This window comes from Lontra canadensis, unplaced genomic scaffold, assembly GCF_010015895.1.
Source record: "Lontra canadensis isolate GAN:19392208 unplaced genomic scaffold, GSC_riverotter_1.0 scaffold139, whole genome shotgun sequence".
Lineage (NCBI taxonomy): Eukaryota > Metazoa > Chordata > Mammalia > Carnivora > Mustelidae > Lontra > Lontra canadensis.
In genome coordinates this window covers 3,380,498-3,408,111 of record NW_022631133.1, presented here as the reverse complement: position 1 = coordinate 3,408,111, position 27,614 = coordinate 3,380,498, and the positions used below count along the sequence as shown (strand labels likewise).

Sequence of the window (27,614 nt, the reverse complement as noted above, 5' to 3'; positions counted from 1 at the left end):
ATCAGGATCTCTGCTCAGCAGAGAGCCTGCTTCCTCCTCTCTCTCTGCCTTCCTCTCTGCCTACTTGTGATCTCTGTATGTCAAATAAATAAAATCTTTTAAAAAAATAAAAGAAAATAAAAAATAACATAATTGAGGGATGCCTAGGTGGCTCAGTGGGTTAAAGCCTCTGCCTTTGTGCCCAAGAATCCAACAATGCCCACAAACTATGTACATATCATTAAATAAAATTAAATTTAGCAGCCTTGACAAAAAGCTGGTGAAAGTAATGATTGTATGACGAAGAAGAAGGAGAAGGGGAATAATTAGAGGGGGAGGAAATCACTTACCATATGGCAGGCACTTTTCAAATGTTTCACACTTATTAACTCTCTTCACCATCACATCAGACTTACGATTAGGGATAAACAATGCTTCTCTTTTTTAGAGAAGCACAGGGAAGTTAAATGACTTGCCCAAGATAATCAGCAGCTGTAAGTGGCAGAGCAAGTCTTTGAACCCAGAAGGCATGACTTCAGAGTGCCTGCCCTTCCCCAGTCTGCTGGACCACAGAAAGAAGCCTGAATTGAGAAACCTACAAACCCAGGACGCGGGACTAATTATCAGACCAGCTTTCCATAAATGGTTGACTCTCTCCGGTCTTCTATTTCTGCCTCTACAAAATGACAGATGATGTGTCAGGTTCCTGGAAACACTAACCTTCCATGACTGGGATTCTGTGTACTCAGGTTGCCTCTGGGTTAGCAGCAGGTGTCAGACCCTTTCCCCTTGCCACAGGTTATTGTAGAACATTAGCTAATTGTCACTGGAAAGGTTCAGAGAATCTGGTCTCTGGGAATAAAGTTCAGTCATAGTACTTAACATTTAGGGATCATATTTTCAAACATGACTAAACTGGTCATACACCTCCATAGGCCATACAGAGCCTGCCTAAACATCTCCCATAACAGATGTCTAGAGAGCAAGTGAGTTCTGTGAAAGTATCACATGTACCTCATTTACAGACTCATTTGTTTGCCCACTGACAATGTGACATAATTCCTAGTTGAGCAGCTGTATCCCGAGTATCCCTGTGATGTACTCAGGAAGCCATCTTTGGGGGGGGTTCTTCCTGATCCCCCTCTCTTAAGCAAGGCATCCTCTATTGCATTTCTCTCTTTTTTTCTAAAATTATCATCTCCAAAATTACTGTCCTTCTTTATTTGTTCACTTTCTTGCTGTGTGTCTCCACACTGGAAGAGCTGTTCAGATAAGGACATTTATCATTCCAGGAACGAACAGGGACTGGCATAGGTGTGCTCAGTGCATTTTTGTTGAATTAATGGAACAAATGGTAAAAATGGATGTCACCATGAGTGACACTCTATAAAGAGTGGGGACTGTTCTAATATTTAAAAAAAATAAGAGAGGGGCACCTGGGTGGCTCAGTGGGTTGAAGCCTTTGCCTTCGGCTCAGGTCATGATCCCAGGGTCCTGGGATCGAGCCCTGCATAGGGCTCTCTGCTCAGCAGAGCCTGCTTCCTCCTCTCTCTCTGTCTGCCTCTTTGCCTACTTGTGATCTCTGTCTGTCAAATAAATAAATAAAATCTTTAAAAAAATACGAGAATGTAAAGATGATGTTTTTATATGTAAATTTGAGTGACAGATCTTGATAACTTTGAGTATAGAGGTCTGACTGTCTTGCTTGGATAATGAAGAAAGATAGAAGTATTACAATCAGTCAGCCTGTCTCGAGAAGTGATGTTAGTTCTTTCTTAGGTTGTATGCTATGAAGTCCAGCTAATAGATATAACAAGGGGGAGTGTGTATGTCTCTGTGTGTGTGTGTTCAGTATATGAATCTATCTATGGATGATATACAGATACATTGTTATACATATGTAGATATATACATTTGTATTTTAATACATATATATGGTTCATGAATATATATACATATACATATAAAGTAATACGCATTGAAAAATTAAATTCAATTGAGATAGCCTAATATTACTAGTATTTCTAAACATAATTTATCATTTTATTGCTTTGGATCTCTGCTTAATATCTGTTGGAATCAAAGTTTAGACTGGGTTGAATAATATTTAACAATTTAAAATATGCCTAACATTTCTTAGAGAACAGTTAGCACAATTTTAGCTGTCTATATGAATATACCTCAAGAAAAGATTTTTTCTTTTTTTTATTCAATTAATATGTATACACCTTGCCTCCTGGAACTTATAAACTAATGACAATATATTAAAAGATTGATATTAGAAAAAGATGTATAATTTTTAAATTTTTCATAAAGTGCCTCCCAAGGAATTAACTGAAAATTGAATTAATGGGATCTCTGTGAACTGACAATAACATCTAAAATGAGATTTTTTTTTTTACAATAGTTTATTTGAAACTGCTGGGCTTCAGGATGAAATACTTTATTCTAGGGAAAATAACACTTTTATATGCAGTTTTCATGGTCACCACAGTAATTGGGGGAGGGGGGAAAAGGCTGCTTTCGTTTTAGCACATAAAACCTGGGTTTGTATATTTATATAATATATACTCATAAATGAATCTTTATATACTATATGTACATACACACATGTATATATATACATTATTGTTTGTGATTATAGGAGAATATGTAAAATCACATGCATAGATGAAAGACTAATATATTCCAGAATTTGGACCCAAATTTTATTTTTTTGTGTGTATATATATATATATATATATACATATACATATATATTTTTTGTATTTCTCATTGCTTGAGTTTTGCTTTCTTGGGAATAAATTTTAAGAGTTCAGTTTCTGCCTTGTACATTTCGAAGTTACCATTTCAGCTACAGCAAAATCCTGCCATTTGAGGATTCCCAATTGGACTGCATAAGCCTTCCAGTCAAAACTCCCAAGATTAAAAAAAAAAAAAAAAAAACCTCCCAAGATTTTTCTTTTCTCATACGTTCTTATTGTAAGAGCAGTATACTGTTTATTGAATATCTACCTTGTACTAAGTGCACTAATGTTTCTAACAATTGCTTGTATTATTTATCAATGTCACACATGAAATTTTGGGAGGGAATACTATCCCTTCATTTGGAGACTTGCCTATTGCATATTCAAAACTAAATAGTTTCATTATACTCACAAATCTATATGAAAAATGAGTTATCACTGCTGTGTTTTTCTTCATTAACCATGTAGGTCCTCCAGGTCTTAAAGGTGATCGGGGAGCAATTGGCTTTTCTGGACCTCGAGGATCCCCAGGGCCACCAGGGAAGACCGGAAGGACAGGTATTGTGATAACATACATTTTCTTTGTATACCAAAAGCAATGGCCATCCTAGTAGGAATAGTAGACTCACATGAAGTTTATTTTGTGGTATGAAACATTTTGAAACTAATTTTTCTCTACCTGAGGAAAGTTTCTATGCCCTAAAGGAAAATAGTCTTTAAGAAAAAAAAAAAAAAGACTACTGAGGATTTATAAACTCTACCCAGCCATAAATCACATGAAGAATGGTGTCTATTTTAGAACGAAGAGAATGGAAAGCCTAACAAAGAAAAACAAGCAAAGTATAAATACCCTTTTAACCCAAACTGGCCAAACCCTGGAAAGTTATAGTTAGCAATCTACAGATAGATCAGAAATACTATTCTGTGCAAGATAAACTAACTGCTGTTATGTATTAGTTCTTAATAAACTACATTGTTCAAGCTCTTTAAAATTTATATGTGATGACATTTTTTCTACTCCTTAGGAAAAGGAAGTAGCCTACGCTTGAACTGTAAAATTTGCTTAGAAATTTTAGAAAGAGACAAGCTTACTGTTTCCTCATTTCAAAGTAAATAATGACTGAGACAACAGGATCCTTATCATCGAGGTGTTTTTTTAAAATAGTTTTTGTTTTTTAGACTAGTTTTAGGTTTAGAGAAAAATTGCACAGAAAATACAGAGTTCTCATAAACCCACATCCAGTTTCCCTGTTAACGTCATTAACATGGTATATTTGTAATAATTGATGAACCAATATTGATACGTTATAAGTAATTTAAGTCCACAGTGTACAATTCACATTTGGTTTTATACATTCTGTGGGTTTTAACAGCTGTGTAACAACATGTATCCACCACTGGAGTACTATACAGAGAATTTCACTTCCCTAAAGATCCCCTGTAGTCTACATACTCATCACCACCACACTTCTCAACTTGGCACAACCACTAATGTTTTGACACTCTCTGTAGTTTTGCCTTTTCCAGAATGTCATGCAGTTGAAATCCTACTGAATGTAATCATTTCAGAATGGCTTATTCCATTGAGCAGTATGCATTTAAGCTTCTCCATATCTTTTGGGGGCCTGATAGCTCATTTATTTATAATGGTCCGTATTTTGTAATGTATGGATATACCACAGTTTGTTTATCCACTCACCTATTTGAAGGACATCTTGGTACTTCCAGGTTTGGGCAAACATGAATAAAGCTGGCGACATGAGTTGACCTATAAGTTTCATTGCTGGGTCTCATGGTAAATTTGTGTTTAATTTTGTAAGAAGCCACCAGAGTGTCTTCCAAAGTGCATGTGCCATTTTGCATTTCCCCTCAGCAGTGAATGAAAGTTCATATTGTCACACATCCATCAGTGTTTTGGATTTTAGCAATTTCAATAGGTGTGTTGAGGTATTTTTGATAGTATCAGTGTTTATGGACTCTGTCAATGGCAGTTGGGCTTGGAGAAAAATCAGCTAGCCACAAATAAGCAAGCTACAATCAGACCCAATTACCTGAACTGAATGGTAAATTTATATACCAACCATCTCTAAAACTGACTAGCCTTAATCAGGCCTTTTTTGGCAAAATGGAAAGAAGCATTCATTTGTTAATTTGTTTGAAATTATCTACATCCTTCATGAATTGCTGAATTTCCTAAATGGGCAATTTGTGTGCAATAGATAAATATATTTAAAAACCCTGAATTTGACAAAATTGCAAAGCTACTTATAGTTTCCAAGATAATTCAAAATAATTCCATGAAGTAAGAAAACATATTTTATCTGTATTCTAAGTTTAAAGCTAAAATGGTATATCTACTATCTCTCTCATATAGGTAGTCATTTATTATCTCTTGCAAAATCATGGTAAGATTTTGTTCGGGACTCTTTCTGGTACAGTCTATTTGTAACTTTCTATTTACATTAAATCATAAGGTGTATCTTCATAAATGAATATCACAAGGCACTCTGAGTAAGTCAGAGTTACTAGTCTGTCTTTCTGGAAAGTCTACCTAAGAAGTGGAAGCATGGCAAAAATTTTAAGAATGTTAAGAAGGCCTCACTCCTTCTCACAACCATCTGTCTATTAAATACAACCTTCCTATGTGGTCACTGACAACGTTAAGAATAACCCACAGAAGGGCACCTGGGTGGCTCAGTGGGTTAAGCCTCTGCCTTCAGCTAAGGTCATGGTCTCAGGGTCCTGGGATCAAGTCCCGCATTGGGCTCTCTGCTCGGCAGAGCGCCTGCTTCCTCCTCTCTCTCTCTTTGCCTGTCTCTCTGACTACTTGTGATCTCTCTCTGTCAAATAAATAAAAAATTAAAAATAAAAATTAAAAAACTTAAAAAAAAAAAAAGAATGACCCACAGAAGAGACGTGTAACTATAGCACTATTTAGCAGATTTGATGAGAAGTAACTTCCCTTTGTTTGAATATCTATGTTTTCTCATACATTGTGCCTCAATCAGAGGATACAAGATGAGCCAGATCCCCATCCCAGAGTTTTCTCCCAGAAATTTCTCACAGTGACCCCTCTTCTAAAGTTTAATCAACAAGATCATTCGGTAACATTTCTGTGCACTCTCTGACCTTAGGTGGTTCACTGGGGAAGAGTCAAGGTTTGTCACAGTGGTTTGACTTTGGAATTTCACGTCGGCACATCGTTCTTCCATGTCTGTTATTTATCCTCCTAGGACATACAGGAATAGCAGAGTATGTTTGGTACTTGACAGAAATAGCGTAGTCTATCCTACCTCCCCACCCATTTACCCTCTCTGTGCCTCAGTTTTTTGGGTTTTTTTTTAAAGATTTAATTTATTTATTTATTTCACAGAGATCACAAGTAGGCAGAGAGGCAGACAGAGAGAGGGGGTAGGGAAGCAGGCTCCCTGCTGAGCAGCGAGCCCGTTGTGGGGCTTGATCCCAGGACCCTGGAATCATGACCTGAGCCGAAGGCAGAGGCTTTAACCCACTGAGCCACCCAAGTGCCCCCTGTGCCTCAGTTTTCTTATCTAAAAAACTAAGGCTATTAAGAGGACCCATATTTTAGAATTTCTGCAAAATTCAAATAAATAGATGTCTTAAATGCTTCAGATAGTTCTGTCACAAAGCAAGTTCTGTATACATGTTGGTAGCTACTGCCTACACAAGCAGGACTTTTTTCTACTATCAGACTCCTACAGTTCAACACTTGCCCTCCAATCAAAGTGTTGGAGAGAGCAATTATTGATTCATTCACCAAGCCAACACAATTTTATGAGGGTTCACTGGGTGCCCTGCATGAATATAGCACAGCCCTTAAGGAGCAGGGACAGAAAAATGCAGAAGCTGTTAGCTGTAGTGCAGCATGGTAAGTAATAAACATTCATGAATTAGGACAAAACACTGGGAGCAGAAAGTAGAGGCACAGCAAGGTCATGTGTTACAGAGGAAGTCCTGTTAGTGCTGTCCTAGAAGACACACAAAAGGTAGTGCACCTGAAACTGCTGTAAGTCACTAGACTTCAATTAAAAAAAAAAAAAAAAAAGTACAATTAAAAAAAAAAAAAGGTACAATTTCTTTAGTCTTCAAACGTGACCAGGCATTAGAATCACCTGTAGGAGGCCCATCTGGGTAGCTTAGCAAGTTAAGTGTCTGCCTTCAGCTCAGGTCATGATCCCAGTATCCTGGGATCCAGCCCCACATTGTGGGGGTGGAGAGGGTCCCTGCTCAGTGAGGAGCCTGCTTCTCCTTCCTCTGCCCCTCCCTGCTGCATGTGCACACACTCTCTCTCTCTCTCTTTAGCTCTGTACTCTCTCTCTCAAGTAAGTGAATAAGATCTTTAAAAAAAGAAAAAAAAAAAAAAAGAATCACCTGTAGGACCTGTTAAAACAGTGCACTATGCTCTACCCCCAGAGTTTCTGATTCAGTATTTTGGGGACTAGGGCTCCCTTGAAAATGTTCAGTCCTCACAAGTTCCAGGTGATAGTGATGATGCTGTTCCAGGGACCACACTTTGAGAACCATATCTTCAAGTAAAGAAAAGGAGTGGATAAAGAGAACACTGCAAAAATAAATGAATGAATGAATGAATGAATGCATGCGAGGGCAAAGGAAGGAATTCGTTTGACAGACGATATTCTTAAGACATCACTGCCTTATGTAAAAACTCAAATATGGGGGCACCTGGGTGGCTCAGTCCATTAAGCATCTGCCTTTGGCTTACGTCATGATCCCAGAGTCCTGGAATCAAGCCCCACATCAGGCCTCCTGCCCTGCTCCTCCCTCTGCTGCTGCCCCTGCTTGTGCTCTCTAGGTCTCTCTCTGTCAAATGAATGAATAAAATCTTTAAAATTAAATAAATAAAATTTTAAAAATAACTCAAATTTGGTAGAAATGTGCGCATCAGTGTCTGGTACCACTTTAGTTATACTGTACATTAAAACAATGAATAATAGAATCTCTCCTCCAAAAGAGTCCAAAGAAGGTAGTAAAATTAGAAATAAAATCCAATAATTGTCATAGTCTAACTAATGACACAGCCTGGACCATCTGAATAATATTGAAAGCGTTGGCAGATTTCAAAGGAAAAAGTTTGAGAAAGAGCACCCTATTTTCTTTTCTGCTCTCCTTCTCCCCACTCTGCACCCGCCCTTCTACGTATAATGCACACTTACTGTGTACACAAGGTACAATGCTAGCACCAGGAAATGAGAGGGAAATAAGACACAGTGGTTAACTGTCCTTAACCGAAGGGGACACTTTCTGGTGTCTTGATCTGTAGGGTAGAGCAGTTACAATCTGACCTACCTACTTCAAAAAAGTTTAGGAGTATCTAAAACTATAGACCAAAAATGATTCCTTTATTTATCTAACAAATAATCACAGAATTTTTTCTCTGTGTCCTTCATGGAAATATTCATCAATCAGTGAATATATGGGTTTGGAGTTCAGAAGAGAGCCCAGAGATAGAAAGACAAAGTTGTAGCTATGATTATATGAGTGTTTACTGGCATCATCGGTTTTAATACTATTTCGTGAGTAGACAGAAGAGAAGCAACCGAGGGTGAAGCCTTAAGTAGTGAAGGTACAGGCTGAGCAGTAAAAACAAAGCGGTAGATCGAACAGAAGCAGCCAGAATGAGGAAAGACATCTGGGGAAAGAGTGATGAAAAAGTCAAAGGCGAGGAGGCAGTTTTAAAAGATGGTCAAGTGTGTCACCTGGGTGGCTCAGTCCGTTTGTTCAGCATCTCCCTTCAGCTCAGGTCATGATGCCAGGATCCTGGGATCAAGTCCCACATCTGGATCCCACATCAGAGGGAGCCTGCTTCTCCCTCTGCCTGCTGCTCCCTCTGCCTGCTTCTCCCTCTGCATGCTGTTCCCTCTGCTTGTGCTGTCTCTTTCTGTTAAATAAACAAAATCTTAAAAATAAAATAAAATAAAATAAAAGGTGGTCAAGTAAGGTGAACTCTACAGAAAGCTCTTTGCATTGTTGCTATAAGGACTGTGCCTTATTGAGATAGGTTTCAGGGGGGTGAGTGGAAACCAGATGGGGGATGCTGAGAGCTGAACTGCTGATGAGGGTCAGGCAAGGACATGGAGCCAAGTCTTAAGTAATCACATTCTCAGAGAAGAAAGAAGTCTGGTTTTTGTTTGGTGTGTTCGCTCATTTGATTTTTTTTTTCTTTGAAAGAGATTTGAATACTACTTAAATACTGATGATAAGATAAAGGAATGGTTGAAGAGACAGAGGAAAGAGGGTAAGGTTGGTGAGAAGGTTGAAGGTGGAAATTTCAGGAAATAGGAAACAGTTGTAGGCTTAGGAAGGAGGACGGTCACACCTAAAATTGAAATAGCCGAACGGCTGGGCTAATTATGACATGTCTGTAAAAATAACTAACCTCACATCTAGCTCATAGAAGGGGCATTAAAAAGGCTTGAAATTATAATGATGTTATTGAAAACACCTCCCCTTATATTTAAAGTTAGAATGTCAATTTATTACATACTATTTACTTCTTATTTTTCAATGGCTTTCAGAAATATAAGTTCCTTATTTTTGATTGAAGAGTGTCATTTATGAAGGGAGATTAACTCCAGGTTTTGGCAAAGCCCTTGGGCTCCATTTTTAGCCAAAGATACCATTCTAAAGGAGGCTGTTCTTTAGCAAGGATGTTTTTGATGTGTTCACCTGCAAAAAAAGATTTCCAAGTGTCCTCTGTGAGGAGATCTCTGAATCTGGCTAAAGTGACATAAAACATTTGTATTTATTGATAAGAAGAAAAGTCTCATTTTATTATTTTTTAAAAAGTGGTATAAGATAAAAGAGCAAAATTTAAAAAAAAAAAGCAACAACTGATTTTTTTATTTGTCATAGGATCCTAGAGCTATCAGGATTTAAGTGAGTCATTCACTCAGTGCCCTGGCTTGAGCAAGCATTTCTATTCTGAAACTATCCCAAACCAGTTGTGGTACAAAAAGACTCCCAAGAATAATGTACAACTTCTTCCTTTTTACTAAATGATCTAAAATGTTCAAATAAGCTCACTTATTACTTTATCTTTTCTGGGAAGAATTAGAACTGCTCATTACACCCTTTTAAATCCCCCCTTCCAATTTTTGTTTAATATCTTAGACATTTTCCTCTTGGGAATCTGAAACTTAGGTACTATATCTCATAAAAGTATACCATCAAAAAAATAGGAAAGGTACTTTTTGAGTACTTTTGTCAATTTATGACTTTTTTGCCAATTTCACATGACTGAATCACAATTAAAAAGTGAATACAATAATGTACAGTGTAATCATATATGCAAAACGATCAGAGGCATTTTATCCATCATACTCTATAAGGAATGGTTGGCATTTCATGAAATCTTCACAATAAAATTTAATTGGAAAAAACTTACGATTTTTAAGTGCTCAATCTCAATTCTCATGTTACTTATCAGCATAATTTTATATTTTTAATTTGATAATTGGGGATCAAAAAATCTTTAAATAGTAATTAAGAACAAATGTTCCCAAAGACAGATGAAGACAGAGTAAACTAAATTAGAGAAAGAAACAAAAACAAAATCCAAATAAAGATGAAAACTTTATAGTAAAATTAAAAGTAATTGTGCCATAAAAAGTGAACAGAGGTGCCAACGTCCTCTCTCATTCACCAAGACTAAAACCACAGAGAGACCATTCTAACGAAGCTTTGGGAGATGTAAAACTGTAAGAGCTACCATCTCTTCATGGGCAAGGTGCTTTATAAATATTGTTACTAATTTAAGAGAACTCTCCAATCGAGGGTGTTGTTTTCTCATTTGATGGAAAAATAAGCTTTTAGTTCAGAAAGGTTTGAAAACTTGTTTTGAGCCACATACTTGGTAAGTAGCAGAGCAAAATAATTCCAATAGAGATTTCTAAAATTGCTGTCATCATGCCTTTACAAAGCCATGGGTTTTAAACTATGTCCTGTTAGCTCTTGGATGAAAAGGCAGAGGGTCTTAATTTGGTTGGGAGAAATCAAGAACATTAACAAAGATGCTGGCTTAAGAGGTACTCGGATCAGCCCCACGTGTATGCCGAGAAGGTGATTACTTGCAAGGTAAATATTTGAGGAATGTTAGAAGAATCAATACACAAGAACAGCCCCACTCTCAGGAGATGACATCTTTACCATTAAAATCTCTTGTTGGTACTAAAACATGATCTTCTGGGTGTACCTTTGAAAGTGGAGCTGTGGATAAATCGTCACCAATAACATAGATCAAGGTCTTCACAGTGTTTCCAGTACTTATCTGAAGTCCTGACCCTCGTATAAAAGGACAGCATTTGGGGGCACCTGTGTGGCTCAGTTGGTTAAGAGTATGCTTTCCGCTCAGGGTCTGGGACTCAGCCCCCCCGCATGGCTCCCCCTGCTCAGAGGGGAGCCTGCTTTTCCCTCTCCCTCTGCCTGCTGCTCTCCCTGCTTGTGCTCTCCATTTCTCTGTCAAATAAATAAAGTCTTAAAAAAATAAATAAATAAATAAAGGAGAGAATTTGTACCACAGCCTTCTGTAAACAGATGGGGTTTTCAAAGCCAAAGACTGTAGCCTATAGGTTTAGATGCCCTTGAGACCTTCCAAGCTTCCCCCAGGATGAGGTCATCAAGATCTTAGCATTCCAGAAATTCATTCACAGCCCATCTTTGGGATTCTCCCCTCTAAAGAAATGGAAAACCAGATAAAGTATAATGGGAAATACAGAATCAAGGTTTCAGATGAGATGCAGGAAACGAAGCTTCCTGGAGGAGGGAGAAGAACAAAGTCAAAGGAAGAAGAAAAACAAGATGAATAAGCCCCAAAAGTGCCTACCTCAGTTTTGTCTGCTTTAGGAAAATGGGATATCTAATGCCCTTGTAAGTAATTTGAGCTAATGGATGTAAGGGAATTAACCCAGAACAGCGACAGTTTTCTCATAGGACTTTAAATTGATAGCCGTTACATCTGAAACGAATGATATACTATCTGTTAATGAAGTGAATTTAAATAAGTTAAAAAAGTTTTTTCAATAGTGAAAATAATAGCCATTATTATTATTATCAACATCAATATTATTACACTTGAATCTTTACAGGTTGTGGTAAGTTGATTCTAGGTTACCTTGTGATTGATGCTCTGTCTACATTTAAAGCAATTCATTTTTTTCTCCATTTACAGCAATTAATTTTTAAATAATTAAATTGTCCTAATTACTAAAAAAAAAAAAAAAAAAAAACAAACTCATTGCTTTTTTGTTTGTTTGCTTTCAAGGATATCCTGGACCAAAAGGCCAGAAGGGGGACAAAGGGAGTGGAAGCATACTAAGTAAGTTTATGGGTCCTTGTTTTTATGTGTGCCTTATCATCAACAAGCTTGCCATCATAGTGGTCTGGGCTCAAGGCGAACGTGGGGAACTTCAGCATTGACCCAGAGAGTTTCTGTGGAAGTCAGCCACAGTTTTCTCCAAAAAAGCATGCTAATTGGAGTAAAACAAATAGATTAAATTATACAACTCTGAGTCTCATGACACATTTGTATTTTGTTTTCATCATGAGCACAGTTTTCTAAAAATTCCACATAGAAAATTGTTCAATTTTCAAGCTACTTTCAGTCTGCTGAAGGAAAATCAAGTTTATGAATAGAAACAATTACATCCTCCTTACCTACTGACTGAGGAACTGAAAGCCTCCAGCTAGGAATTTGGACGATCTGAAGAATCCCGGCCAACCAATTCTCTGATGCCTGGGGTTTTTATGTTTTGCTTTGTTATACTAAAAACTTGAAAAGTTGTGTTCTATATCCTAGACCTTCAAAATTGCAACAGAATAGATTTGACACAGGGAACTCTGTTGATCAGATGCTGACCTCATAAACTGACCCTTAAAAACAAAATATTAGATGAGATGTCTTCACCATGTCACACTCTAAGTCAGTTGTTGTGTTTTGAGGCTGAATCCACACAGATCAAGGGAAAGGATTATGAAAAGGAACGGAGAAATCCTCCCTTCCGTGTTCCCGGTAGGAGCTGTGTATGATGTATGTGTGTGGGTGTCTGTGGGGATAGCAGCTGCTACACACACACACACACCCCGTGATGATAATCTCTACCCAAACAGGGTCTGCTTTAGATAGATTATCACTAATCCTTTAATGTACCAAAACTCTAGCATTTTTTAGTTGTAGTTACTATTCTAAAAATAGAGTACCAATTTCTCTCCCTTAGAACAGAAAGAATTATTTTTACCTGTGCTGTGTATGGATAGGGCCCTTAGACAATTTAGGATCACCACCGTGAATCCCAGCCATTCAGGTATATAATGTAACTACCCGATGCTTTTCACAATTGTATTGTTGATGTCACTTCCCCCTGAATTGACAACATGGAATATTGTGTGTCTCCTCACAGTGCTTTAGCATCATTCCGTGGTTATTAGTGTTGTTACTATTATAGTAAGATAATGGAAACATTAGTAGACCTTTCATCCTTTGTGTCCATTTCTTCTTTAATGTGATCACTAGTGTAATACTTTCTGCCCTACATAGACTCCTTTCTCCTTGTCAGTCGAGTCATTTTCACTTGAGCTCCTTGTGTAACTCTTTTCTCTAGCTTTCCGTTTATCTGTCTTTATCTCTGCCTTTATCTTTATCTTTGGAGCGGTTTTTATCTTTTCCTCTTTTTGCTGAGACTTTCCTGAGCTACTTAACCTTGACTCTGGGTAAGCTTGGCAAGTAAAGAACTTCTCTGTTTTGCAGTCTTTAAACCAAACACCCACCCAGTCTTGGTACCTACAGTTATCAAATGCTTTGAACACTTTTTTTTTTTTTTTTTGATCTGTTCAGAAATGGTTTCAGTTATAACTATTTTCATAGCTCTTTTGAACTTTATGCTCACACTTTGTGAAAGCAACAATATATTTCTGTGTATAAGTGTGTTTATGGCCTCCAGATTTCCCTCCATGCACCGCCCCCATAGAGTAGATATAACTCCATTATGTTCCAAAAAGAAAGAATCATAGGTACAAACATCTGTACAGTATGTTCTGCTTTTACCTCACTGAGGTTAATGTGTCAGTCACTTGCCCATGTCGGGACATGTGGCTCTAGCTTTCCCCTCAGTGACTGTGCAGTACTCCGTCATATCGCTATCCCATAATACATCATTCTGTTCCCTAGTCATGAACACTTGATTTTTGTTGGCTGTGGTTTGGCTTTAATCAGCAGTACTACATTCAGCAGTCTCATACATGACCTTGTGGAACCATTTTATAATAGAAAATTTGCTAGGAGTAGAACAAATCAATAGTTCAAAGGCGATGTGCATTTCACAAGTTGATGGTTTCTTGTGAATGGCTCCAGAAAAGCTGTACCAATGTATTGTGCATGAAAGTGCCTGATTCTCCCCATCTTCAGTTAGTTCTGATAAGTGATTTATATGGAGTTATTTTAATATACATTTATTTTTCAGGCATGATTTAAATATAAAAAGAATAATCACTGATTTCCTCTTTTACATCTGTGTCAGGACCGGTACAACTCCCTGATCGCATGTGGGCAGGGCCCTTTTAAGATCAGGTGGGTTGGGCAAGACACCCTCTGCTACCATCTCATTAAAAGACCCTTCACCTCCGGACAAGTCATCAGCACAACCGAATCCAAGATCCCTTTGTGGCTCCTCCAAATGACTCTGGTTCCTGTGTGGTGTGCAACTTCCACATGGCTTTCTCTGGTCCTTTGTGCTCTTCAGGTCTCTGTTCCCATGTTCCTACCTCTCCCCACTACAGCACGGCACCATCACCACCATCTCGTAGCGCCCTTAGCTGCGATGCCTCGCATGTACTGACTGGCAGGCTGCTCACGCTAGTTCTCAGAGCCAGGCCAGAAACCCTCTGCCATTTACTCACTTCATGTCTTTCTGAACCCGGTTTAACCCATTGGGTTCTAGGAGACATGGCTACTGATTCTATGTGGGTTCTTGACATTCAAAAACAGTACTCTCAGTAAGTGATAAGGATACATAAAAGAAAATGCATTTGTTAATTCACTCATTCATTCATTCATGTTCATTGCATACTTCCTGGAGCTGGACATAGGAGCTAATAAGATGACCATAGCTTCTCATCTTACAGCGCTAATTGACCCTGGAAGCCCTAGACATGTAAACGGGCAATTCTACAATACAGCAGAACTATTAGAGGGGAGGAATAGGGCTCTACAGGTGTTCGGAGGAGATCAAGATTATTAAATTCCTTAAAATATTAAAAAGTAGATTGATTATGATTAGCTTAGTTTACTTTCTTGTCTTCTTATTCTACAAATTACACCTTTTTTTTTTTTCGAGTTTATAGTGAAGTAAAGTGGAGCTTAGACAGTTTCTTGAACACATTTAGACCAAAAAAAAAAAAAAAACCCAGAACTTGTTTCCTTAAATGACCTGGCTATCTCAAGCAAGAATATTTTGGTCATGAAAAAATGATGCTGAAATGTTTTGTTCTAAAAAGCCTCTTGTACAACTACACTTTAAATATTAATTATAGATCCTTAAGATGAAGAAATATTTTAGTAGACCTGGAGATATTTTGTGTGGATGAAGAAAGGGATAAAAATGAGAAAGGGGAAAAGGTAAGAAAAGACAGCCCCCCCCAAAAAAAAGGAGCAGGGAAGATATAGTGTAGTGTGGTATGTGTGTAGGTCTCTGTATTAATTAATTCACAGATCACATTTTCACACCTCTCATTTCTCTCAAGGTTTACAAATAATCCCGAGCTTCGCAGTCTTAAGTTACTAGTAAATTCTAAGTCGTGTGTCTGTGTGTCTCTCAGCCCTTCCATTCCCTCTCCTATAAAATGGACATCGTAACACCTACCTCACAGGGTTGTTGTGAGGATCATAGAAGGTATTGTGTGGGCAGAGATGCTCTGTAAAACCATTTATAAAGTGCTTTAAACACATAAGGTATGCTTCACAATGGTCTCTCTGAACTGGAACTGCTCTTCGTGCAGACATGTAAAATCTGTAATCAGAGCAGGAGGGAAAGCAAAATGAAAATGCGAGAAGCCAAATAAATGTCGCGGACAAAAAGAGAGATGCTAGAGAATAAGATAAGATTTTACCTTAGATAGAGCAACACCAGTGTGACCAGATCGCAAATCAGTGAGTTTGTCTGAGCCGCGCGGGAGAACGTAAGTTATAAATAAAGAAGTGACTCAACAGAGTGCGTGCCAGAGGCCAGAAGCTGTCACTAGAGGTCAGAACGAAATGTCAGCCTCATAAAACAGGAGTCCAGGCTCTGAAGAATGAAGCAGGAGCCCAAGACTGTGCTGAGAAAACTCCAACAAAGGTTGAAATGAATTCGTTTCAGGGGTACTCTGGGTCTGTATCTCCAAGATGACAGAGAAAGAAAAAGAAATCCCCAAGAAAAAAAATAAATTAATTAAAAAAAAAGGAAGTAGAAGAATCAGCCAGTCTTCAGATGGTCATTATTAGAAAACCGGCAATGTGGACTGACCTGTGAATGCAAACATGTGGAAATGAGTTGGATCTCTTTGTCCATGGTTTTATCAGGTGTGACTTCTCACCCTGCTCTGCATTGGGGGAACAGCTAAAACCCAGGGAGCCTTTTCTCTTGCCAGCAGGCCTTCGTTGACATCGGCCGCAGCATGACCCTGATCGCAGAGATCGTGAGAGGCAATTCCAGGGGATTCGGTTCACAAGGTGTATGATACCCCAGACCACAGAAGACGGGAAAAGGAAGGGCTTCTCTTCTCTCTCTAGACAAAAATAGATGCTGAACGCCCAGTTCAAATGCACAAGTTAGACCAACGTGAGTAATGTGCAGTGGAGAGAAGTGTGCCTCAAGCTCACATGCTTGTCACAAGGGTTCATCTGTTGTCACCCAACTTGGAAGGGAAGATGTTTTAGTCAAGCAGAAACAATTCCTGCTGTGCAATTAAACACTGTGTGTGAGGCTCTGTCCTACACATACCAATTCGCAACGTGTCATTGGTTAGTATGTCTTCCTGTGCTGTGTTCATGCCGATAATTAGGATGTGAATTTAAATGTCTTATTTCAAAACTCATACAGTGATATGAAGTATCAGCTTGCCTTCCAATTGATTTCTGCTGAGGACTCAGCACAATCTTAAGTGATTTCTGGTCTTCCTCAAAGCATTCAATTGGCCAAAGTCATACCTTCTCCTCCAAACACTAAATAATTACAAGAGTGAACGCTTAGAGAACACTGGCCGTGCACCCGGGGCTTTTGACTCATTCTCTCATTTAAACCTCAGAAGAGACTTCGAGGTAGGTACTATGATTATTCGCGTTTTATAGGTTGGAAGCTGAAGCCTTGTTGATAAATGGAAGAGCAGGAATTCAAAGCTAGATGTGTGCATTTCCAAAGGCCCCGTTTATAACTCGGGCTCCGTTCAACACCCCCCACACTAGTTTTATGTCTTTTTTATATGTAAATGCCACAAATACATAGCATGAAGGGAGTGCAAAAAGAAGGAAGAGAAAGACATTTTTATAAAGATTTTGTTTGAGAGAGAGCACAAGCAGGGAGAGCGGCAGGCAGAGGGAGAAGCAGGTTCCCGGCTGAGCAGGGAGTCCCATGCAGGACTGGATCCCAGGAGCCCGGGATCATGACCTCCGCCAAAGGCAGACGCTTAACCAACTGAGCCACCCAGGTGCCCCGAGAAAGAGATTTATAATAAGCAATTTGGTTTTCTAGAATGGGCCTATAATTTCAAGACACTAAGGAGACGAAAATTCTTACAGTGTGACTTCTGGGATTCCAAATTCCCAAAAAGTGTTCTCAGTCCGTATTTGTTGATGTTTCCACCTTCACGTGCTACATCCGCTCTTGTGTCCGGTCTCTGCCCCCGATCTATTATTCAGAAACATAGTCTCCCTGGAATGCCCGCCGAACAGGGGTATCAGTCGTAGGAGTCATTTACACGTGACAGCAGGGGCAGGAGCTACCCCTTAACATCCGTTCTGGTTTTCAGAGCCTGGCTCAGTTTTAACAATTGGGAATGAGGTTTGGCTGCTTTGATGTTCCTCTTCTGTTACTGCGTCTTGTTTTAACTCCTCACCCTGTGCTTCTCGGCCGCCCACGGTAGGACCGAGCGGAGTATCCTAGACTATCCTAGAGTATCCTAGAGTATCCCAGAGCCCTTGGCTGCCTGTGACTTAGCTGAGTGCTGCAGGTTTTGGACAGTGCGCGCTGTTCAAAGCTTTATGTGAGTGCGCGTATTGCTGCTGAAACACACAACGTCCCATCCGCGCAATAGATGGGAATAACTCATATGTCTTATAAACTGAAATAGCGCTTTAAATGAGGAATGGATCCCGCAGTCAGCATTTCGCCCTGATGAGTCCCTATCCCAGCTGACTCACACAGCCCGACTCCCACCGGAACCAATCAGAAGGAAGGAAAGAAAAAAAAAAAAATCAGTACAGCTCCAGCTCGGTCTTTTGCACCAGCAGAATTTGAAATTCATCCCGTTATAGGCTGGAATGCAGGTGGAATAGACCCAACATGGCACTTCCCACCATCCACAATCTCAGAGGATAAAATGGCTTTCCTGCTGCTCTTCAGAGAACTGGGTCCTGGCTTCCCACTCTGCAGCCAACGTAGTGTTTGTTACACCAACACAAGCACTGTCCCAGTAGGGGTTCACAACCAATACCCGCCCCGCCCCACCCTTACCCTTGCTTCTTTGGAAATGCGTTGTCCTGCAGTGGGCATCTCAACACCAAAGTCGCTAGGACCAGTTACTCGCGCATGAAGTGTCCAAGAACCATCTCCTTTTGTGGCGTAACCTACCTACAGACTTGCCCCTTTCCTGGGGCTCTCCAGTTACTTCCTTTCCCAACTTCCCCTGAATTACTCACGTCTCTTTGATCCACTCACTGCCAAGTGGAACATCTGAATCCCAGCAGCCTTTCAGATGCTCTTAAGGGAACTGGTTAAAGGAATCCTAACGCTAATTCTTTACCAAAATGGAAAACACCCCTCAACCTAATGAAGTTTTTGTGTGATTCTGATTTCTCATTTCCCAGAAATAGTCAAAGATAAATTCTTTTACCTGAACACCAGTGTTCAGTTTCTGTACACAATATTTTTACCAAACTCTGCATGGTTTATGGGCATAATTCATTTGTTCCCTATAAAATGATTGTCTATTCTATTCTAAAACATCTTCCACACCAAACTGTCCTGTTACATTCTCCTGTTATAATCTCTTACCTAGTCTATCACCTATACCTAGAAACACTTTCTATACCAAAAAAAAAAGTATTACATTAATCACAAAAAGTAGCCAAATGAATAATTATTACTATATTGAGAATCCAGTAGGTCCTCAATAAACACCTTTGTAGTTTTTTAAATAAGAATTAGAACTTGTATGGTGCCTGGGTGATTCAGTTGGTTAAGCATCTGCCTTCTGCTCAGGTCATGATCCCAGGGTCCTGTGATAGGGCCCCACATCGGGCTCTCTGCTCAGCAGAGAGTCTGTTTCTCCCACTGCTAATGTGCGTTCTCCCTCTCTTTCTCTCAAATAAAATCTTAAATATAAGAATTAGAACTTCTAAGCCATTAAAGTAGGCATTTCAGTGACAAAGTGAGTATTTTTGTTAAAGAAAGGTTTTTTTTTTGTTTTTGTTTTTTTTTTTTTTACCATGTTCAGATCATGACATAACAAGGATGGATGCTTGGTTCTCATTTATGAATTAAAGAAAAAGCTGTATTTTCAAATTTATACCCATCAAGGTACTCTATTTCTCATTTTGTTTGCAACTAGTCAAAAATACAAAACAGAGGGAAAAAAAAAAAAAGACAAGAGTGTTCGCCTGCTAGGGGTTGCCAGAACAAAGACTGGGTGACATAAACAACACAAGTCTATTCCCTCAGAGTTCTGAACGTTGAAATCCAAGATCCAGGTGCCCTCAGGACACTAGCCCTGTTGGATTAGGGCCCCACCCAGATGGCCTCAGGGAACCTTAACATACTTCCTTAGAGGCCCTATCTCTAGATACAGTTGCCCTGGGTGTTAGGACATTTTGGGGGATATAATGATGCATTTTGGGGGATATAATTCAGCCTGTAACAGGAAGGATCCAGAACCGCTATGCCTCCCTGTCTGTGGGCAGCCTCCTGTTGGAATCTTTGCTCCGCAGGCCTGGAACTTTGAGAATGAGGAAGATCTGCTTCAGGAGTCTCTGCCTCTCTTTCTGCCAACCACTTCTCCAGGCCTAAATTGTATCATAAATAAATTTGAGACATTGTGCTGTTTTTGTAGTTATGAAAGCAATTTGACTTTTGTTTGTTTCTTGTCAGTATTTTGTTTTCACATTTCAGGGATGTTCTTTTACATTATGGAATCCATAAAATTATAAAAATTGTGAGGCTAATGCTGTTTAAGTAGACACTAACCAATGGTGATTAGATTAATGAGAAATCGAATGACCTGGGAAGTTACTTCTAATGTTTATTTATTTATTTATTTATTTATTTATTTATATTTTTAAGATTTTATTTATTTGCTTATTTGACAGAGAGAGAGATCACAAGTAGGCAGAGCAGCAGGCAGGGGGCGGGGGAAGCAGGCTCCTTGCTGAGCAGAGAGTCCGATGTGGGGCTCAATCTCAGGACCCTGAGATCATGACCTGAGCCGAAGGCAGAGGCTTAACCCACTAGCCACCCAGGTGCCCCTATTTATTTGTATTTAAGGATTTCATTTATTTATTTGACAGAGCACAAGCTGGGGTAGTAGGAGAGGGAAAAGCAGGCTCCCCCCTGAGCAGGGAGCCCATCACTGGGCTCCATCCCAGAACCCTGGGATCATGACCTGACCGGAAGGCAGACACTCAACTGACTGAGTCACCAGGTGCCCCACGTCCAATATTTATTGTCAAATAATTGCCATCTGTGTATTTGTAAGAATTTTTTAAGTAGAAAGAAATGAAAATCTGCTTAGTCAAGACATGGAATCTATTGATTCACATAACTAAGAACTCCAAAATATGGTTTTGCTTCAGGCATGGTGGGATCCAGGAGTTCAAACTAAGTCATTTAGACTCAGTATCTCTCTCCCTTTCTCTCTCTCTCTCTCTCCCTCTGTGTATATATGTGTATAAATTCATAGTTGATTAGGCTTTTGCTCTAGTGTGTAATCTTCACATCTAGCCACGTCTGAGAAAGAATGCCACCTTCTTTCCTTCAGAAGAACTCTCGTTGCCTCTGTTTGGATACTGAATTTTCCCTTGAAACCACTGAAGTGTTCAGAGAGTGGGGCACACTCGATACCCAACCAAGTAGGGCCAATAGCAAGTGATGGGCTTGGACAGGATCCCCCTTCAGAATCTCAGAGTATAGGGAAAAAGGCCCTGAAAACGTGGACTAACCTAACTTTGCTATTACATACTGTTCAATAGCACTCTTGTTAAGTGCTGAGTGCCTATCAGACAGCAACATATTAGGTCAATTCCTCCATAATGTGAGAGGTTTAGAACTGTCTTGAGTAACCACACCGTGTTCTTGTATCATTTCCCCAGTAGTTCTCAGGCTCTGGTGAGCATCAGAACAACCTCTAAGGCTTCTATCATATACGATGGCTGGACCCAACATACACAGATGCTTATTTCAGGCCCTTGGGTTTGGACCAGTATGTTGTGATTTCCAAAATCTCTCCTTGGAATTCCGAAGCACAAGTTGTTGAAAATTTCTTCTTTAATACTAGAGAGATACTTTAGGGCTACCATCACCTTTTCCCAGTCACTAGGCCAGAAATCTGAATTTTTAAGAAATAGTAACACTAATAACACTAATGTCTGCAGTGCAAAGAGTGACCCTTCTGGGCCAGGTGCTCTGCAGGGCACTTTGTGTGGTCTCCTTCACTTCATCCTCACAAGAAACCAATCGCTCTGCTGTTTTTCCCCCTGAGGATTTAGAACATGAAGTAATCTGTGCAAAATCACACAGCTAGTATTTATTGGGAGGAATCTGAATCTTGGTTTATCTCATTTTAAAACTTTATCACATTATATTGCATCTTTTTTTAAAAAGATTTTTATTTGAGAGAGAGGACAAGAGTGAGAGAGAGAGAGAGAGAGGGAGCACAAAATGGGGGAAGATCAGGTGGAGAAGCAGACTCCCCGATGAGCAGGCAGCCTGATGTGGGACTAGAACCTGGGACTCCCAAGATCATGACCTGAGCCAAAGCTAGTCGCCCAAACAGCTGAGCCACCCAGGCGCCCTGTAACTTAACTTTCTTTCTCACACCTCTTCAAAGTACATTCATGGACCAAAACAGTTCACACAAAAGTTCTGAGGTGATTACAAAAGGTGTCATAACATATGAAGAAATACAAATCATCTAAGGTCATAAAGGAAGTTCATAGCACAACTGAGACTAGGGCCCCGGTCTCCTGGCTTCTCACGTAGAGAAGCATCCTGTTTCCTGTACAGACCAAGCCCCTTCTCTGGTGAATAAACACTGGGACCCTCTCTTTTGAAATAAAACATTTCGTACCTCAACCTGAGAACCCACACTTTACAGTGTTGTTTTTTCCTGCTTTTCTTTCTGTTATTATCCAAATAAAATTTGCTATCCCATAATTTTTTCTTCTTCTACTTTGATGACACTAAAACAGCCAAAATTTAAGCTAAGCAAACGGAAGTAACGTTTCTTGAAGGAGAGAGAAGCCACGCATTTTGGGGGTTTTTGAGGCATCAAGTGATCTGTGTTTAAATATCTGTGGACACAGCTGTTGGACAGAAATCAAGGCTTTTCCTGTCAAATGACGGTGGAGTGGAGACTTTTAACACTAATGTCTCCCACGAATCCCAGTGACGCTGTCCTGATAACATCTCAGAGCTCTGAACAGTTACAAGTGTAAACAAAATACAGCACCCAAGGCCAAGGAGAACGTATATTTTCTTTTAATTTACCTCCAGATCCAATTCAAGGGGCAAACAGTTATTTTAGAAGATAATTTTCTCCTCATGAAAAGTCAAAGAACCTGTTCTGAGTTGTCAGTCTTGCCAACAACTGGACAGATTAACTTTTCTTGGGCTGAATTTAAGACATTTTTCACTACAAAATCCACACCTCAAAATCCCTACAGTCTATGATTTTGGTTTCCGAGAATAACATTCAGAATGAAATATAATTAATAATTCTGGCACTATTTTTCTATAGTACTTTCTAGCCTAAAATACATTTTTCAAAATGTCGGTCGTCGGAGGTAGGTGTTATTATAGTATTTTATGAATAGGCAAGTGAAGGATCATGTGGGGTAAATCACTATCAATGTCCGATTATAACAGATGTAACAGATTATAAAGATGGACACAGGAACTTTCCAGGGTCTGGCTGAGGCCTACATTTTCAGAACTCAGAAAGAACGATCATGTAATTTATGCCCATTTGTGATGTGCATGTTCTAAATCAGCTCTGTTCAGTATCTTCCTGGATTGCTTATTTCTGTGCTGTATGGTTTTAAGTGAAGAGCAAAACTGTAAACAGTCTAAAAATAGGTAGGTAAAATTCCCCTTTGTCAATGTTTTTACAGTTCTCCTAAGTAACTCTGAAAACTGAGACTCATGTAGAAATGAAGTATTAATAACAAAATTATTCTAAAATGATAATAAATACCCTAAGATATGCACATGGTCCTTTGAAGAACACAATCTGGTCTTTGAAAGGCAGACATGTCTGTTTAATTGGCAGTTTGGAAATCCAGTAGTAGAGGCAACATTATAGCTCCAGATACTCTGAGGACAGCTTACACTCCCAGCCATGCCAGTTTACTCAGCCTTTCCGTTTTGTTTGTTTTTCCCCCACATAAACTTACCTTCACCACCACCGCTTTGTGGAGATCTGCACAACTAGGGAGGTATTCCTTTTAAACACAAAGTTCTTCGTTCATCTTAAGTATTTACCACTTTTTTTGAGCAAGATTCTCTTAAAGTTTTATTTGATTCAAACTCACCTCAAAAACTGACAAAGAAAACATAAGAAATAATAGCCTTCTGCTACTTTTTAATTTTCATACATGGAAGTAATTTACTCATATTCATAATTAAGTTAGATTTACTCAGTACCATCTGAGTTTAGCACCTTGTGTTTTGAAGCAACAGATTCTCAATCTTTATTTTAGTTATTCAGCAGTTCAACTATGGACGTTCAGTGTAATCATGGGGGACTTTGCTCATTTCCGGTCTAGCCAAAATATCTACTACCCAGCTATTCTGTAGTCCCCAGATCTTGAGGTTCGGTTTATTCTTTAATAATGAAATAAAACTGAGCGCCAAACTCGTGTTCTAAGGCAAATTCAAGTGCCTCCTGTGTAAAATAGTCTGAGGAAAATACAGGAAATTTCATATCCATGTGAAATCTCAGAATGTGACCTTAGTTGGAAGTAGCATCTTTGCAGGTGTGATTAAGCTAAGAAGAGGTCATATTGGATTCAGGTGGGCCCTAAATCAAATGACTAGTGTCCTTCTAAGAAGAGAAGGACACACAGATACAGGAAGAAGACTGAGGCAGAGATTGGACTGATGTAGTTATAAGCCAAGAAATGTCACTAAATGCCAGGAGCCACGAGGAGCTAGGAAAATGCAAGAAAGGATTTCTCCCTGGAGCCCTCAAAAGGAACATGGTCCAGTGGATGTCTTGATTTCAGACTTCTGGCCTCCAGAACTGTGAGGGAATTGTTATTATTATTTTTTAGCATTTTATTTATTTATTTGAAAGAGAAAGAAAATACACATGAGGGGTGGGGAAGAAGAGGGAAAGGGAGAAGCAGATCCCCAGTGAGCAGGGAGCCTGATGCAGGGTTCTATCCCAGGACCCTGAGATCATGACCTGAGCCACCCAGGCACCCCTAAATTTGCTGTTTTCAGCCACACAATGTGATCGTTTGTTACAGTTGCCTTAGAAACCTAAGAACCTAGGATCTTTGGCGGTTGCTTTCTTTCCACACCACTCACTACACAATGAGCTCCACATCTCTCCCTTCAGTTGAGGAAGTACCCTAGCCGCTCCACCTGGGGATCTAAGAGGATTTTACTGAAGGTTTAGTTGTAATAGAAAAATGTAAGCAGAACAGTCTACAGTATAAAGTTCAACCTCAGACTTTACTGTCTTGAAATTCCCAGCCAGCTTAGACCTCAAATGTCCTCACTGGACATTCTCATTCTCCCCACTGCCATCAGGCTACGCTGCCTACTGACTCTCCCCTGAGACTCTCTCCACCTACCTTGTTCTCTGCTCTCTCAAGGGATTCCCAAAACATTTGTCTCCTTTGACTTCCAGAGTAAGATTCAAAATCTGTTACGATACTTTTCCGGAGAAATTTAACTCCGCTTCTCCAAACATCTGATGCCCAGGTTGTACCTTTCTTTCATACCTAAATACCTCCCTTTCTAGAGGAATTTAGCCACATTGTGAGGACTTCCAGGTTAAACCACAATCAGATTTTTTTTAATTTATTAACAGTTGGAACGCAAATATAATAAATACCACTGAAATAAATTTAACCCTAAATCCTAATTCCAATAAACCATGACCATGAGGTAAATGATATGATAATAGTTGAAATAACTAAACTCCTCAAGGGTTATTTTTAGGGACACCTGGGTGGCTCAGAGAGTTAAGCGTCTGCCTTTGTCTCAGGTTGTGATTCTAGGATCCTGGGATCAAGTCCCGAGCCCTGCCCAGCAGGGAGTCTCTTCTCCCTCTTCCTCTGCCTGCTGCTCCCCCAGCTTGTGCGCGCTCTCTCTCTCTCTCTCTCTGTCAAATAAATAAATAAATATTTTTTAAAATAAGCTTACAGTAAACAAAGCAAAAATAACCTCCAAAATTGTTAACTTTTATATGTGGAACTATTTCTTCAGATTAAATTACAAAACCTTTTGTAAATTATCTGCTCTATTACGTATTTTTCTTTTGGTATCTTACATTCATAGAAATATGAATAAACTATTACTATAATAAATATTTTATATAGTTTTCATTTTATATACAGACTTTTAAGACTACATAGAAATGATCAGTACCTATCTTCCCTTCAGAGCTGGGATATAAGAAGAGTGAGATTGCTTGTAGAAAATGAAACTACAGTGAATCAGAGTAGAGATATGTCAAATCACCTCACCCGATTGAATGTTTTAACATATATAAAGAAAAATGTGTTAACCAAACAGTGTTGGTCGGTCCCAGGGGCAGAACCTCACTGCTGTGTCTCACTGTAAATTAATAAATTAATTAAGCCAATAGTTCACTGATTGGAATTTGACTTCCTAGGCAGATTGCCTGTGGGGAGAAAATGGCCTTGTCAAACAGATACAAATATTTCAGATTTTGAGGCAATTACATTTCTCATTGTAAATTGAATTGACATTTAGTCCCAAGATTCTATTTAACATTAGTCTGCCAATAAGAAATAAATCCTCTGAACCTGCAAAACCATTTTAGAATGCATAAGGGTTCCGATCATCCTCCGCCTTGGGGGGCTCTCAGTAGTCACATAGGTTTTTTCCCGATGTGTTTAGCTCTGTTAAACCAGTTTTTCCTTTATGATTTTACCTTATTGCTTCTATACATAGAAACAGTATTCCCTGTAGAGACTTGTGAAATACTGGATTCTCTGTCTTCTGTTGTTTGATATTTTAAATGTTTACCAACTTAATCCACTCAGGCAATGCAGTTTGCATATCAGGAAGAGCTCACAGTGATTTTTTTCTTTCTTTCCTTCTTTCTTTCCCTCTTTCTTTCTTTCTTTCTTTTTCTTTTCTTTCTTCCTTTCTTTCTTTTCTTTCTCTTTCTTTCTTTCTTTCATACATACATACATACATACCATAACTCTTCATGGATTCCTAAGTGAAAACCTGCGTTCTGTCAGGTGTTGAAATGTTAACTGTAAAGATCTTAATTTTGTGGAGGAAATTAACAAGTGTGCAGCGCTCTGGTGGGTCAGGAGTGCTATGGAAGTTGGAAGAGGGAACCCTATCCCAACCCTGGGATTGAAAGTAGAGAACTGGAAGGTGTGTGTGGGAAGGATGGGTGTGAGTGAGCATTCCAGACAGGGATCAAAGCCCCAGAAATATGGGAGAATAAGGGTTATCTGGGAAATATAAGAACTTATATAACTGAAATAAAAGGAGCAAGAAGTGTAGGGATGGAGGGGTTCACAGTCAGACTGGAGGGGAAAGCAGCGATGAGTCATGATATTCTTTGCTCCAGGATCCCTGGCAGGAGTATTCCTACAGAAATCCTCTGTCAGGAATGCCTGGGCGGCTCAGTGGGTTAAAGCCCCTGTCTTTGGCTCAGGTCATGATCCCAGGGTCCTGGGATCCAGCCCCGCATCACATCGGGCTCTCTGCTCGGCAGGGAGCCTGCTTCCTCCGTGTCTCTCTGCCTGCCTCTCTGCCTACTTGTGGTCTCTGTCTGTCAAATAAATAAATAAATAATCTTAAAAAAAAAAAAAATCCTCTCATTCTAGCCTGCATATTGTGTGTTCCCCTATACCAGGGGTTGGCCAGCTTTTTCTGCATGCAAGATAGTAGATATTTTTGTTGTTCATGCCAGAAGGTCTCAGTCACAACTATTTACCGCTCCTGTTGTAGCCTAAAAGCAGCATTAGGCACTATGTAAACTAATGGGCATGGTTGAATTCCAATAAAACCTTTTTTTTAAATTATTTATTTCTTTTCAGTGTAACAGAATTCATTGTTTATGCACCACACCCAGTGCTCCATGCAATGCGTGCCCTCCATAATACCCACCACCAGGTTCCCCCAACCTCCCACCCCCTGACCCTTCAAAACCCTCAGATTGTTTTTCAGAGTC

The 27,614-nt window shown here is 39.4% G+C and overlaps 1 protein-coding gene across 5 annotated transcripts in view; it reads left to right on the top strand.

Moving 5' to 3' along the window:
* Positions 1-27,614, top strand: part of MSR1 (macrophage scavenger receptor 1) — an 83,982-nt gene that overhangs the window by 40,465 nt on the left and 15,903 nt on the right. For 4 of the 5 annotated variants that reach the window (XM_032843396.1, XM_032843394.1, XM_032843395.1 and 1 more), the window contains exons 7-8: positions 3,195-3,284; positions 12,028-12,081. In XM_032843396.1, the coding sequence (XP_032699287.1) occupies positions 3,195-3,284; positions 12,028-12,081 (144 nt within the window). Of the gene's footprint in view, positions 1-3,194; positions 3,285-12,027; positions 12,082-14,278; positions 14,603-27,614 lie in introns of those variants that run through there. The other variant, XM_032843398.1, reaches the window with a different exon arrangement.